At 43.4% G+C, this 15,827-nt stretch overlaps 1 protein-coding gene and 1 long non-coding RNA gene across 4 annotated transcripts in view; one reads left to right on the forward strand and one right to left on the reverse strand.

The window, feature by feature from the left end:
- The window catches only part of LOC105858103 (uncharacterized), a 19,319-nt gene continuing 3,492 nt past the window's right edge, over positions 1–15,827 (reverse strand). The window contains exons 1-4 of one of the 2 annotated variants that reach the window (XR_012920980.1): positions 7,492–7,905; positions 6,105–6,248; positions 2,622–2,791; positions 1–1,713 (exon numbers count right to left, since the gene is read on the reverse strand). This is a non-coding gene — a long non-coding RNA (uncharacterized LOC105858103). Of the gene's footprint in view, positions 1,714–2,621; positions 2,792–6,104; positions 6,249–7,491; positions 7,906–15,827 lie in introns of those variants that run through there. The other variant, XR_012920981.1, reaches the window with a different exon arrangement.
- Positions 4,365–15,827, forward strand: part of INHBA (inhibin subunit beta A) — a 23,703-nt gene continuing 12,240 nt past the window's right edge. Inside the window, exons 1-3 of one of the 2 annotated variants that reach the window (XM_012740974.2) lie at positions 4,365–4,521; positions 7,909–8,095; positions 12,800–13,325. In XM_012740974.2, the coding sequence (XP_012596428.1) occupies positions 12,938–13,325 (388 nt within the window). In that variant the 5' untranslated portion in view covers positions 4,365–4,521; positions 7,909–8,095; positions 12,800–12,937. Of the gene's footprint in view, positions 4,522–7,908; positions 8,096–10,174; positions 10,290–12,799; positions 13,326–15,827 lie in introns of those variants that run through there. The other variant, XM_012740973.3, reaches the window with a different exon arrangement.

Raw genomic sequence — 15,827 nt, forward strand, 5'->3', positions numbered from 1 at the left:
TCTTTCTCTTTCTTCCATCCTTTTTTTTTTTCCCCTCATGGTGTTTACATTTTAAAAATGAACATCTATTATTTTTATAATTAGAAAAAGTTATTGTAATTAAAAATACTGTTTAATGATATGCTATTATTAAATGATAAACTTTAAATAACTACAGGTGTAGAAAGCTAGAATTATATATGGTTGTGATAAAGCCCTGGTCCTAGGAAATGGTATTTTAATCAAGATAACTATTGGGTGTGGACTTGAGTCCCATACATAAAGACCAGGGATAAGAAAGGACTGGAGTTAAAAGAACAATATTAAAACCGAAAAAAGATATGAATGAAAAGCAATAGAAAACAATAGATAATACATCAATGGAATGAAGTATAGTGCTTATATGTGTATACATAAAATGTGATTCCAAAGGGGAAAATCCATAAACAGTGCTGATTCAATCTTTGAAAAGAAATTTTTAAAGTAATAGCTCTTCCTTATTCTCTAGGCCAAAATATATTCCAGATATGTTGGAATAAAGAATAAAAGGCCAAAAAATATTGAGAGGAAAATATAGATGTATATCAATGTGATTTTCCAAAGGAGAAGCCTCAGCATAAAGAAAAAGATTCATTCATTCAATGATTCTACATAACAATTTCAAGCCCTCTTTTGGTCTGAAACACTACAAACAAAATTAAAGGGTCAAGAACAAACAGGGAAAAAATTATAATAATATGTACAGAAAGTAAGTTAGGGTCTTTAATATAAAAAGAGTTCTCATTAATAATAACACATATTGTAATATATAATATCAATTTATATATAATAAAATTTTATTTAAAATATATCAGTATATGAATGGAGTTCTTATTAATAAGAGATAAACAAGGGACATAGAATATGAACAGCAATTCAAAAGAAAGTTGTGCATATGGACAATGTTTTATCTTAATTAATAATTTTAAAATCCAAATTAAAACAAAGCATATACTATATTTGGCAGGGGGCAGGGAACTATGATGATATCTAGGCCAAAACACAGAGAACACTATTGGTTGGAATGTAAAGGTAAAAACTTTCAGGAAGGCAACTGGTAATATAGATGAAGATCTTAAATATGTCCATATTCTTAGATGCAATAATTCAACTGGTAGGAATGTATCTTAAGGAAATAATCAGAGATGTAGTAAAAAAACATAAAAAGATCTTTGCAACTTATAATTGCAAAATTTTGGAAATGACTTCAATGTACAATAATAGTTGGACTGGTTTAAAAGTAAAGACACTTATGTTTGATAGATTACTCCCCAGTCATTAATGTTTTCAAGGAATAATTTGACCATTGAAACTACTCAACATATGATGATAGGTGAAAAATATCAATATTACAGTTTTGCGATATTGTTTTATACACACAAAAATTTTAATAGTGACTATTTCTGGGAGAGATGGTCATGTGTGATTTGTATCTTTCACACTTACCTATATTTTCCATATTTTATACAAAGAATGTGTATGACTTTTTAAATCCAGATGGATGTCATTTAAAAAGCAATGATTTTTGGTGTTGGGAGTGGGCGGGTCAGAGGGCAGGTGCCCCTGGTGGCTCCTTCACAGCGTTGCTTTCTATACAGATGCACCAGGAGAGGGCGCCTCAGCCTGTTCCCACGGGCACAATGGCTGGATCTCCTCTTCAGTCTGGGATGCTCCACAAGTCAGGATTCACTTTTTCTGTCAGTAACATTCCTTTTGTGAGTTTCTCAGAAATTTTCATAGAAGAAGAATATGTAGTTTTTAATTCCCCCCTCCCTTCCCCGTGACAGTTTCTTCTAGTCACACAATTAGCAAGCACTCTTGTTGATGATTTGTGTTTGGTCCTCCTAAGGGGTTGACTTGAAGACCAACAAACTGTACCTGAATCCTACTTCGCTTCTTAAAAAGTATGTGATATTCTTCATGGTACCAGTTAGGAGGCAGCCAGATATCCTGGCATCCTTTGTTGTCTAGAGGAAGCTTCCAATTTGGAAATCCTAAGGCTGCTACAGATTATTATTTTATTTACCATGTGACATGGGCTGGCAGTTCCATCCTGTACCAGCTGATCACTTTGGAAGCCAACCTTCTCACCTAGTAGAATTCTTGTAATTCGCTACTGAGCAAAGGTGAATCCAAGCAATAAATCATCCTGTGTAATTACTGTACTCTGCACCAGCAGAGTCAGTTTCATCATTATCTAAATATTGCAAAGCCCCAGCCTTTTCTTTTGGACTATCATTCTGTCTCTCACACACACCTAAGTAAGCTTTATTTTGACTCCTTAAAATACCCTCGGGATGGGAATGCAAGCAAGCGGATGAGTGAAGACACCAATAAAATGGCTTCTCCTACGGCCCCAAGATGCTAGTTTAAGACGATGAAGTATAGCTCAGTCTGCGGTAAAAATGTTTGTTTTTCTTGATGCATACAACATTGTGGAGTTGCTCCTTTTTCAAATACACACACACACACACACACACACACACACACATATAGCTACTGAACAGCCTGAGAATTTTGTCTATTCAAAAAGAAACAGAACCATGATGCTGAGCTCTTGAGAATCTTTGAACTGATGTCTTCTTTTGGTTTTGGTCACTTGCCTTTTTTAATTTCAGAAGTTTCTCATGGGATAAATAGCAGTAGGTGTAGAAACTGAATCACAGAGAGGTGGACTGACTTGTAACTTTCCAGCCAGCGACAGAGCCAAATGTGCAGTTGGGTCGGCTCATCTTTCCAATGTTGTACAGAAGGTTCAGTTGAGCCGGCAAAGCTTTTTAAGGAAAGGAGGAGAAATAGTACCAGTAAGCAACATTTACTACATACCAGGCACATTCTATGTGCCTCACACGCTTTGGTACCTCTATCCCTCGTGACAATCCTCTCTGAAGGAGGTGCTAATGGTACCAGCATTTATTAATCGGAGGAACTAAGTCATTGGCCTGGCATCCTCCAGAGTTCAAAGGTGGCAAATCCTGAATTTGGATCCAGTCTGCAAACTGCAGGATCCACACATCCAATCAGGACCTTCCACCCTGCCTTCAAATGGTGTTTCTCACACATCAGCACCCTGGGGTGCAGGGCCTGTGCCCTCGGTCGCCAGGAAGCCATGCGTGGCTGTGCTCACCTGAATCATCAGGGTCCTGTCTAGTCGGAGCTCACCACCAGGGCCAGCGTGAGCAGAGAGTTATGGGGGATGCTACCGTTCTAAAGGCCACCTCCATTTAAAGCCCAAGAAGAAGCTGTTCTGAGAAGGACGTTCCTTCTTGGGACAAGGACCCGTAGTGAGATTTGGCCTCCATCTGAAAAGCTAAGCTTTTCTCTGGGAGTTTGAATTGAAGGTTAGGGATGATTGCTCAGAGGGGGAAAGTGTGAAATGGTAATCACTTTCATATGACACTTGAGAAATGTTATAATAAAGCTGAGTAAATTGGAGCATGAGTTAGCCAGTCCTTTGCCTAATGATGTCACCCACTTTGTGCTTCCTCCAGCCTGTGATTAATAAAAGAGGGGTTATGACAGTAACTCACTCCTAGTGGGCAGCAGTGACGTCAGCAGCAGCTGAGCAAACTGACTACATTTAGTCGTGCGTGTGTATGTGGGCATTTTTTTTCCCCTGTGACTAACATGAAGCTAACAGCATCTAATAAAACAAAAGCTCCTTGAAATTTTGGGAACTTATTGGGTGAAGTCTTTTCTACAGGGAGTACCATTTTAATTATTCTCATTTCATAGTTAAATAATGTTGGAGTTGGCCAAATTTACATTACTGGCTTTCTGCCCCTGTTTCATTAAGCGATCACAAATTAACCTCTGGCCTTTGGGAGAGAGGTTTATTGGAGCTTTCCTCCCCCCCTTCTAATATAATGGTTCTTCCTTCATTCATCATGCTATTCCATGTTTCAAGAGGAACTCAATGAGTCCTAAGAAAACGGACTGTAGCCATAAGTTATTTTTTGCAAGTTTAAGACACGTGGTAGAATTCAGTGATTGCAGTTAAACTCCACAAGAATATTGGCTTAATTAGAGTTTGCTTTGCTAACCCGATAAAGAGTGGCAGAAGTCCTGCCTGCTCTTTCACCTCTGCAAACCTGACCTTCCTAAAATTAGAATGGGGCACCTGGAAATATTTACTAACCCAGCTGAGCCGCTGCCAGTGTACGTGGGAGTGCACAGTGCCCGTGAACAGCGGCACTCAAGTCCTGCCCATCTGGACGTGCCTCAGAGCCGCTCCTGGGGGTGGGGGGGCCGAACCTTTGGACTCTTTCTATCAGGACATGAGGGAGGCAGCAATTCACTGATAAAAATACACGTAGGACTGTCCCCAGGCATTTCCCCTCTGAAGCTACGATTTGGGAACAGGCCTTAGGGGTATCTTTGTAGATAGGCAAAATTGGATTAGAATCAAGATTTCTGCTGTCTTATCAGTCCAATGGAATCTATATGCTAAAACTCTATGTCTTCAAGTCAGCACAATGGAACTTATTACCCAAGCAGATCCAGGTGAGAAAAATGATTACGATAATCTGTTATATGTTCTTTGGGGAGCATTTTCCAATAATCTTCTGGGACAGTAAGAGGATCAATTGTTGTAGCAGATGTTTCCTGATTGGGCTAGAACTGAGTTACGATAAACAATTTAGAAATATATATTGGTCAAGAAGAACTTTGAGGGCATATTTATTCAGTTTGAGTTCGTGTGGTTTCTTTTTTCAATGTATGTTTTTCTATAGAGGTTGTAAATGAGTATTTCTCTCAATATTGAATTTTTTACATTGTTACTTCTTGGGGAAACATCCAGGCATTTTTGAGTCATTTGGAAGTTGACTGAGGCCTTTGGTTCCAAAATGACGATTTACCTGAGGAGACTGTGATTCACATCTAGGAGATGACATGGCGTCAGAGTGTCTAAGCCATTCCCTTCATGGCTCTCTTCGTCTTAACACGATCTCTGACCTACCCTCTTCTTTTGGGATGACCCAAGCCACTCAGGAGCTAAGTGATGAACCAGGGAAATTAGCCCTCATCGTTTGGAAGACACCATTTCACATCTAAGCTAGTTTGATCCAGGCAACTTCCCCTTTGCACGTTTCACCAACACTTGTTGCTTATTATTATTATTTTTCATGATGTGGGCTCCCTCACAACAGCTTCTCCAGTCCTCACAGGACAGAGACACCTGTAGAGGTATGGCCTTCCTTTAACAGCCTTACGACCTCCTTTTAAAAAGGAAGTTTGGAAAATACTATGTTGCTTGCAACAAGCATTAGGGTTTAACAAAGCACTCTGTTTTATCTCTTCGGATAGTGATCGTAAGTCATTCCCCTAAGGTATTAAGCAAATAAAATCATGCTGCATCATATTTGTTTGCACTAGGAGAAAGGCATGGTAATCTCACTTTTGTGAATTTTCCTCCGGGGAATTCTCTAGTGCATGGATTTATCTAATACTGAATTGCTAAAATGAACAATTCGGTTCTTCATTTCTTTACTCTTCTGCATGTCTGTTGCCTCCTAACGACTTGGGCATAGGCCAGTTCATCTCATTTGGTTGCTGGTCACCAAGATTCTGCTTTTGGTTAGAACAAAAAGCCAGCAGGAAAATGTATTGAGGCCATATGGGAAAGTTGGTTGGAACAACGATATTGCCAGAAAGAAACTCTTACTGTTTCAGGTATCTGTAGTTTCTAGTAACTGGGCACCACGAGATGCACGGGGAAGCAGAATCACTTGAATCATTAATAGTTTGCATAGTTGCAATATTTTTCTTGTTTTCCAAGGCCTCTTGGAGCATGGATGAGAAGGGAGTGGGGTGAAACTTTAAAATTATAACTCTAAATCAGGGTATGCAAATGCAGAACAATTAATTAACAATTGGGCCAGATAATTTCCTGTTGTGGGGACTGTCTTGTACATTGCAGGATGTGTAGCAGAATCCCTGGCCTCTACCCACCAGGGGCGGGTGGCATCTCCCTCCCGTTTTTGACAACCCAAAATGCCTTCAAACAGTGCCAGATGTCCCCTGCAGAGCAAAATCACCCCAGGTGAGAACCACTGCTCTAGAATGAAGAATAAGAGTTTACTTACTGGAGTTTTTTCCTTCATCTTCTTTCCCTAATTGTTTTAGTTCTAGCATCTGGGTTCCCTCGGTTCAGGCAACAGTATTTCCACATACTCGGGAAACAGAGCGCTCTTACATAGCAGAAGGCCTTACAGGATATGCCAGTGGTTCTGAAAGAAATGTGAGGTTTAGGAATTGAGTCTTGGATTAACTATTTCTGACCCTGTTGTTTTCCATGAATTCCAGGGGAATTTTCATGTTTCCTTCTCCCTCACTGTTTAGAACTAGTCTTTGATTTAACTTAAAAGCAAAACAGCTCCCCAGTTCGATTTTGAATGTGAAATGCTGATCTTTCTTTGTCCCAAATCTTTCCATCTAACATTCAGCCCAAGCTACGTGCAGGCTGCGGCTGTCCAGCAAACAGGCAGGGCTTGCCAACCCTGTATGCGACTTAAACCATTTGATGAGAGACCCTTAATCACAGACTCCTGCAATTTCACTGCAGCAAATATCACTCTGGATCCTGCCCACGTTTTCTGGATTCATAGCTGCCTCTCCAGGGAGTCACCACTCACCAACAGGGCCAGGTTTTCCTGCCTGAGCCCCAGAATAACACTTCAGCTGCTGGGAACACCTCGGGTCCTTTTGATTCCTCCCCATAGTCACGTTTTATGTTCGGTTTCCCAGACGGGATGAACCAGAAATCATGCTTTTTTTGAAAACAGATTTTTCATAGGAAGGAACTAAAACACCCTGACTTGTCAGCAGAGCCTCGTCTAAGCCTCTGAACCCCCGGCCTTGTGTCATTTCGGCTGAATCAGAGGGCAGCGTCCCAGTCACCTGCGTGGGGTGTTCCTATCTCCTGGCTCGTATTTTTGACCAAATAACAGCAATCCCTGAGCAGCAGCTAAAATAACAGAGCCATGAAAAATGACCCCTTTTGAGGGGGGGGCCTGTCTCCTTGTTCCAGGAGTAGTGAGGAAAGAGACCAATTAATAGCCTTAGATGGAAGCTCAAGGACATACGGTTTGCTTGAGAAGAAAAGTGAACATTCTTGCTTCTTCCTCTATGCCAACTTTGAACGGGGACAGCTGCTGCCACGGGTAAACACCACTCTAGTGTTAGCAGTGCCCCTAAGGTATGTGTCACCGCAAGCCACAGGCGGGCACACACGAACGCTGGCCTCTCCCCGGTTCGCACAATTGAGCTCTTATCCTTAAACGAACTTTGTTTTTTGACCGGCTCACTAATTGTGATTGAAAACACCAGCTCCCCAGCAATGCACAAGCATTGGAGTTAGCAGCAGCAAGACAGGCCCTAATTGCTCCATTTACATAAAAGTAGAAACATACAACTTCTAAATATAAATCTCTGGCACATCGTTCCTTTTGCAATTACAGTAAAATAAGGTACCACAATTTCCCTCCCGGCTCCTTCTCGCAGCAAGCTGCTCCACCGGGTTCGCTAGTGGCTGCTCCTCGAGGCGAGAACAGAGCCGTGCAAAAACGCTCCAGCGTGGAGTTGGGAGGGTTGTGAAGTAGCCAGTAAATCAGGCCGCCTCCGCTAGGTGAATAACGCGGTGGCAGCGGGCCACTCTGCCAGTGCGGTAGCTGCTGGGACCGAACCCCACAACCAAGCAAGGGGGCGGCCGGCGGGTGCGTGAGCGCTCCCGGCTCGCTCCGAGCGCTGGGAGCCCGCCGGCCCGCCGCCCGTCCCGGCCCCTGACGCTCGCTGTGGCTCCAGTCCCTGGCACCCGGGGCTGGGCTCAGAGACTCCCAGCTGCACTCACTGAACAGTGAATTTTTTTTTTTCCCTCCCTGAATTCTTTAGCTGCCAAAAGGGGGGAAAAATCAAGAGCTGCTCTTAAAAGAAGTTGCCCTTGCTGGTGCTCAGGGTAAAAATAGAGGCGGCCGCTCGGCACGGCTTGGCCCTGACTCCAGGCGTCCCGCGAGCTGGGCTCGCGCAGCGGCCGCGTTCCGGCGTGATCCCAGGAAGCCGCCAGCAGGTGTTGCTCAAGGTACAGTAGCAGGGCCGAGGAGCCGGGACCGAGGGCCTGGGGTGTGGGCACGCTCTGGGGGAGGGGGCAGGAAGTGAAAGAGAAACCAAACCGAGGCAGGAGAGGGAGACTCTTGTCAAGACTGGGCTGACCAGCTTCTGCCCCGGGCCCCCTGAGTTGGGGAGGGGAAAGCTCATTCCCAGTCCAGAATATTCCAGGGGAGCTATTTTAACCTGCCTGCTTCCTCTGCCACCCCCACCTTGATTTCCACTGAGTGAGGAGGCATTTCCACTGTGGCTCAGCTCCAAGGTGGGGGTCCCGGTGGAGAGTCCATCTCGCTAGGTGGGCTGGCCTGGCAGGTGGGCGCTTCGGTGGCATCAGATGGCCAGTGCGGTTGCAGAGGCAGAGTCACTCTTGTAGGGTGGCTCCTCTAGTCAGAGTGCTGCAGATTCCTGGGACACAGATGTTTAGAAAGAGCCACCAGGCTTCTCAGAAATAATTATCACTTATTCTTTTCAGACCACTGCACTTGACCCTGCAGGCTAATATGATAGATCCCATTTTATAGATGGGAACACTGAGGCCTGAGTTTACATGGTCTGTGAGCAGGGGAACTGGGGTCTGAAGTGGGGGGGCATAGTGGTCATGTGTGGGGCAGGGGGCCAGTATAGATGCCCTGAAGCCCATTGCTCTCTGCTGATTCTCAGCAAAAAGCGTTTGAGTTCAGCCCATGCTAAACTGAGGGGGCGGGTTTGGAGTTCACCATCACTGATCCTATTTCTGTCTTTACCACTTAGATTCCCTCTCTTCCTCTACAACCTAATGGTTTTATTTCTTACTTCATTTCTGCATATGCAGTTCTTGGAATACTCCTCTCCCTCCCCCATATGCAGCTCAGCACCCACACTTTCTCTGTGTCTAGCCAAGAGAGACCCTCTTACACAGAAAACTTCTGGTGTCCTAATGGAACCTGCTTAAACCACACATCAAGAGGCCAGAGCCTCTATATTTTGCTTGTGGGCACAGTGAAAAGTTTATTTTATGCATGTTCAATCCTGCATACAAAACAACATATCTGGTCATATGGCTCTCATTAGCTCCCCATTTTGCACATTTTATCCAACTTGTCATGAGAACACGGCTTATGCTTCAACTATACTCCTTCAAACAACCCCTCACCATTCTTGTCTGAGAGTTCTTTCCCTCTGTCTCCTGGACCAGACTTGCCAGTACTCCCCCTGACCCCCCCAAAAAAATACCCACCTGATCAACTTTGTCACTATTTCAAGGAGTGTTCCCTTCTTTTCATTAATCTCATGTTATAATTTGTAACAATTTAGAAATCATAGGACTTGAAACTCTTGTAAAGAAGAATGTGCATGAGTTTTTTGTTGTTATTGTCATGTTGTTTGTTTGTCTCTTTTTGCTAGTTATGATGGGATTCTAAAGACCTGGGAAGAATACTTATGAAGTTCCCTTGCAGAGAATGACTATTTTCAAAGTTATTGATGATTAATGATTTATGAAGCAGGCATTCAATGTCAAGATGTAAAATAATATTGTCAGTCAGGGGAGGGGAGACCATCATCCTATGGTTGTACAGATTTTTCCTATTTTTTTTCTCAATGAAATAGCTTATTTAAAAAAAATAAAATTAGAATCCCTGTAAAAAAAAAAAACAAACACTACAACTTTCTTCCCTGTAAGAAACAATAAAATACTTTGTAAATAGAGGCAACTTCATGAAGTAACAGATGTTTTATGTAAAGACATAAAACTGAACCTGAATATAACGAGACGTGTGTGTGTGTGTGTATGAGTAGTAAAAGAAAAGTTGAAAGTTGGACACACTCATTGAGACATATCTGTTTGATTCCAGTATTTTTCTCAAAGGTAGACTAGTCACAGCCAGAGGTTTCACTGGCTCAGTGCATCACCCAGTAGTGTCTCAGAAGCCAGGAAGGGCTTTCCATTAGATAATGAATTATGAAATGTCTCACACTGGAAAAACCAGTCATCCGCTGATGTCATGCTGATTCTAACCAATCCCAAACAAAGCCCCAGCCCTCCTCCGTTGAGTAGTACCAATGTGTGTGAGTGTACAAATAAGTAGTACAGTATAAAACTTCACAGTGCCAATATCATGAAGAGGAACTCAGACAGCTCTTACCACATGATACAAGAGCCGGCTGGTGAAATAGAGGGGACCAGAAAGGTAATGCTTTTTAACTCTTACTTCTGAGCTCTTTACACTTTCAAAGTAAGGATAGTTAGAAGGAATTTTACAACTAATTGGCACTTCCATGTGCATTGTGATTTGTACCTTTTTGTATTATTCAGGCAGGTTAATACAGCTTTTAATAGTCCTAGAGAGCATGCAAATAGATTATGTGTTTATGCAATCCACTCAGCACATATATACAAGTACATATGCCAAAGAGAAAGCTATTTTTAAGAGTTACATTCGCAAACAGTAAATTCAGGGAACACACACATACTCACATGCAGAGAGAATCCAAATATTGATAAGTTGCACTTATCTAAATGCTACCATTAGGACTGTTGAGTCGTTTGGAGTCATTAAACTTTTAGTTCTATTTCAGACTCTCTTGTAAAACTTAATTGGACTACAAAATGCTTTGGGTACTGTATATGTGACTCCAAATAGGTGGATGATGTTAAGTATTATAGTACATAGATGTTTTATTAAACCATTATATCACAAATGCCCCCACCTCACCCATTCTCTTTTACCACCCCCCCCCCACTAAAAATAGGAGGCTTTTTGGGCAATGTGGACAAAGTTTTAACAATAATAGCAGAGTAATTGATGTTCCTGGATCTGAAACCCCAAAGGTGTTAGGTGACTTATGACAGAGAAAGTCTTGCAAATCCTTGTTTTGGAAAAGGAGACAGTGTATACAATTCAGAAAAGCATTGTTACCTGTGCAAACTGTAATTTTAGCTTAGTGTCATAATTTTCTTGCCCTCTTCCTCTTGCACTCAGATCTTCTGCTTGTAGCAATGATACTTATTAACTCTTTCCACCCAAACTGCATTGCTTGACTATAATGCTCTGAACACACTAGGTGTCAGATATAAGCTGACTCTATCTTCAGAAACCAAGAGGGCTTGCTTATGTGCGGGAAAGAAACCGAGAGGGAAGGCAAGCTTTAACAGATGGACCCCTTAAAGATACTTCTGCAAGATAAAAGCAATAAGACAGAAAATGAAAAAAAGGGGAGGAGGGGAGAATTTTTTTTTTTTAAAAAAAGCCTCAGAAGGCATTGTTTAAAAATTCACATTTTTCTTTTTCTGTGAACACTAAAATCCATGATGGTTTCATCTGCGCTGTTCCTTTGAGGGAAACAGAAGCAGGCAGGGAGGCTGTCCATGACTGCGCTGGTCTGGACAGGATGGGGGCAAGCTGCAAAAACTACCACATGACAGCGAAAAATAATTTGCCAATATATATTAGAGATTCTTTCCCCCTAAGGACCCATTATTCAAGGCATAAGAGTGCACTCTTTTTTACAAAAGAATGTGGGAAAGGCCAAGTGAATTTTGCATTTTTATCTGTGAAGTCGGGGCAAGCAGTGGTAGGCTGAAATGTGTGAGAGTGAGTGTGCTCCGGGCAGAAGGGGGCAGCTGAAGAGGACAAGGGGAGATCGCTTCATACAACTTGAGCATGTGACACGTTGCCCGCGTTTAGGGTCTTTCACTGCCCAACTGCATTTCGAAGTTGGGAAAAGTAGAGTGTGTTATCTGACCCCAAACAAAAGTTCTGTTGAGCTCTCTCAGATCTCCCGCCAGTTTTGACGACCCCGAGCATTTAAATATGAATGAATGAGGAAAAGGAGCATTTCCTCTGCACCCCAATGGGCCAGAACAATCACCTCCCGGCAGAGCAGCTCGGGTGCCGGAGCCCCTCTCGGCGACCTCGCTACCCGCCTGCTGGACCTCCCAGCGCCCCCAGCCCCACCTCCCGGCCAGGTGGACTTTCTGTCACCTAGGGCTGTGGCCAGGTGGGACGGAGGGGTGCCGGGGGCAGACTTTCTAAATCCAGTCATCCTGGTTGATTGAGACACTGTGTTTGTTTGCGTTTTTTTCCCCCTCCTTCCAAAAAAGGAAGAAGGTGAAGCCAGGAGACTGGGCAGAGAAAGAAAAAAATAAAAAAAGAAGAAGTGAACAAAATTAAGAGAATTTATTTTAGAAGGGAAAGTAGAACCCCCGAGTATGGTGGTATTTGAAGAGAGGTGTCTGCGAGGAAGCTACGAGCAGGAGAGAGCAGCCTGTCAGAAACGGGCTGTCCCTCCCCTCCCCATCACAGGCTTTACTCACAGACAAACTCCCTCCCTCTCCATTCACTCACTCACTCAGGGCCAATCCGTTCTCTCTCTCTCTCTCTCTCTCTCAATCCTTCTCTCCCTCTCTCACTCTCCCTCTCTCTCTCCCTCCCCCCTTTTCCCTCTCTTCTCTCCCCCTCTCTCCTCTCTCCCTGTCTCTCTCTCCCTCCCATCCTCTCTCTGTCTCTGTCTGTCTCCCCCCCACCCTGTCTCTCCCTCCCTCCCTCCCTCCCTCTCTCTCCCTCCCTCCTTCCTTCTCTCTTACTCGGAGACAGTCAGAACTCTCCTCCCTGACAGCCACAAACCTACAGCACTGACTGCTTTCAGAGAGGGAACCTGCAAACAAAACTTCACAGAAAACTTTTTGTTCTTGTTCCAGAGAATTTGCTGAAGAGGAGAAGGAAAAAAAAAAAAAAAAAACCAAAAAAAAAAAAAAAAAAAAAAAAAACCTGTGCGTGAGGGGGGAGGAAACACAGGGCCTTTTAAAAAGGCCATCACAACAACTTCTGCTGCCAGGATGCCCCTGCTTTGGCTGAGAGGATTTCTGTTGGCAAGTTGCTGGATTATAGTGAGGAGTTCCCCCACCCCAGGATCTGAGGGGCACAGCGCAGCCCCCGACTGTCCGTCCTGTGCGCTGGCCACCCTCCCAAAGGATGTACCCAACTCTCAGCCAGAGATGGTGGAAGCCGTCAAGAAGCACATTTTAAACATGCTGCACTTGAAGAAGAGACCCGATGTCACCCAGCCGGTGCCCAAGGCGGCGCTTCTGAACGCGATCAGAAAGCTTCATGTGGGCAAAGTGGGAGAGAACGGGTATGTGGAGATAGAGGATGACATTGGAAGGAGGGCAGAAATGAATGAACTTATGGAGCAGACCTCGGAGATCATCACGTTTGCGGAATCAGGTTGGTGCTGGCATTTACAGGGGGGTGGGGGGGCGGGGGGAGTAAAATATATTTCTTTGACAGTCCCAGGAGGAACTTCTTTTCCTTCCAGCTGGAAACTGCCTGGGGAGGTTATTAGTTATTAGGTGATGGTAGCGGACCAGCGGAGGGGAGGCAGGGAAGGGGGAGAGGACTTCACAGAAATGGAATTCTCAGCTGAGCTCTGCCTGGAGATGACTGGCTTACACTTGCTAAACTCAGCCGGTCACACGGGGAGGAAGCTCTTGGGCCAGTCTCAAACTGGAAGCCCGGCTGTGAGGGGCTCCCTTGCCCTGCCTGTGAAACCAGATCTGAAAGCCGGGGCATTTTGGGGGTGGGGGGGAATGGGCAGCAGAGGAGGCTTCCAGACCCCATTCAAAGTTTTTACTGGGGATAGTGGGAATCGAGAGTGCCAGGATCGAGGTGGAATGGCACAGATGAAGTCATTGTCTTAAAACAAACCTTCCCCTTTAAAAGTCCAATCTGGGGCCACAGCAGAGAAGCAGGGCATATTTATTAGGGGCCGTCATTTGTACCTTTAGAAACTGTCTATAAGTGCACAGGCACCACATTCTAGGCAGTAAAGAATTACTTTGGAGGACAGTTGACATTGAACCAGCAGTCACTTTTGGAACACTGACTTTTGCTCTCTGAACTTAAAAAAAAAAAAAGAAAAAACCCACACAGTTTTGTTCTCTGTAAAGTTACTAAGAGCTCTCTGCCAAGGAACGCAACCTTGACAAACTGCTCTCAGATACCACGCTAAACTCTCACTCAATCCTTAAGGGAAAGAACTTTAATAAATAGATTCTAATCGCTGGTCTAGGACCACAGTAACCTGTTGCTGAATAGAACTACCTGTCAAAAGTATGGGGCCACAGAGTTGGAGCCAGACTATTTTTATAGTTAAGTGACACAGATCCATTTGCATGCCTGCAAGCCCATGCACGCTGGGCACACAGATGTGTTAATGCCGTGTTACTTTCATGGTAATGCCAGGCTAAAGAATCGCATCCCTTGCCAACTCCATTTGAAAGGAATGCCATTGTTTTGTTTGGTTGAGCATATGGCCAGTAAAGTATGTGCAGGGACTCCCAGCATTTTTGTTTAAAAGTTTGCCGCAGCAGTATAAACAATTAAGGCAACACTCAGAATTTCCAATCCTGAAAACCTGTTGACTCAGATGTTCTGTTTTCAAGAAAACCATGAAAGACCTAAGCATCCTTTTGGGGGTGCAGATAGTCTGCTGGTTTCGTGGCTCCCCCCCCCACCCCCTGTAGGAAAAGCCCTGGTCTCCCATAAGCTTCCCGGGCAGTTTGGTTCTCTTACTAGAAACTTCTATCCTTTAGGAAAGGTGCTACTTTCTTTCTCTAAATCTCTTTCTTGATGTAGCCCCAAAGGTCATGATCATTAGGACTTTACCTTATGAAGCTTATTGAGGAAAAAAAAGTCAGTTTGGAGTTTCAAGTTGCCACCCAATTTACTCAACCTTTCATGGTGGTTAGGTAAGAAAGAAAACATTTATGGCATTTGGTCATGTGTATGGAATGGATTCTAGTGGTCTAGAGGGCGGCTCCATGTCCGGACACAAAGGGACCCTGTATATGTCTTTATATACCAACTTTCACACAGGATGGCCTCAATGGCAGCTCCTACTCAATTGGCTTTAACCACATCATATGACCAAGGATACCAATGCCTTTGACTGCTTTTAACTGCACACTGGTGCTAGCAATATGCCCCTCTTTCTGACTTTCTAGACTTGTATAGCAAATCACTCTCTTGGCATGCAGAGATCTGGCAGTGAAAGAATGTGACCATTTACATTCTTTCTTACTTATGCCCTTCACCTCGATGCCAATCTTCTCCCAGTTATATGGGATTTTCTCTTTTTACTTCTCTGTTAGGTGTTTAGTTTAAAAGAAAAATGAGCTACTTTTTAAAAAGCGATTCACTGGACTTACCCGCTAAGTAAACTTTTTAATGGCAAACTCCTCCTGGTTGAGTTTACAACTTGACTTTGGATTCTTAGAAGAGGTTTATCACAATTGCTTATTTTTCTCATCTAAGGAGTTTACACATCAACTTCAAGTTGATGTAATATAATTTCACAGATTTCATGGTTGCTGTTTGGAAAAATCTACTCTTCAGGTAGAGTACCGTGTGAGCATTTTCTGCCTATTTTGCTAACCCAGGCAAAAGATATTTATCATCTGAATGATTGTAGCCGAATATATGAAAATGAATAGCAAAGATCTATGTCTTGTTGCTTTTGGAATAATTCAACTTTAATAACATTCCAACTATGTAAAGTGTCAAGATTTTTTGGAGAATAGGAAAAGGCATGCATTTTTCTTTCCTCTATAAACTATTTTGTATAGCATAGAATCTAGTCCCTAAGTGTCAGTTGCCACAAGATTGCCAGAGATACACCTTTCAACCCGGAGACTCCTCAGTTTGGGGATATGTGTTTAATTTTTGCCT

Source organism: Microcebus murinus, chromosome 9 (genome assembly GCF_040939455.1).
Source record: "Microcebus murinus isolate Inina chromosome 9, M.murinus_Inina_mat1.0, whole genome shotgun sequence".
NCBI classification, from domain to species: Eukaryota; Metazoa; Chordata; class Mammalia; order Primates; family Cheirogaleidae; genus Microcebus; species Microcebus murinus.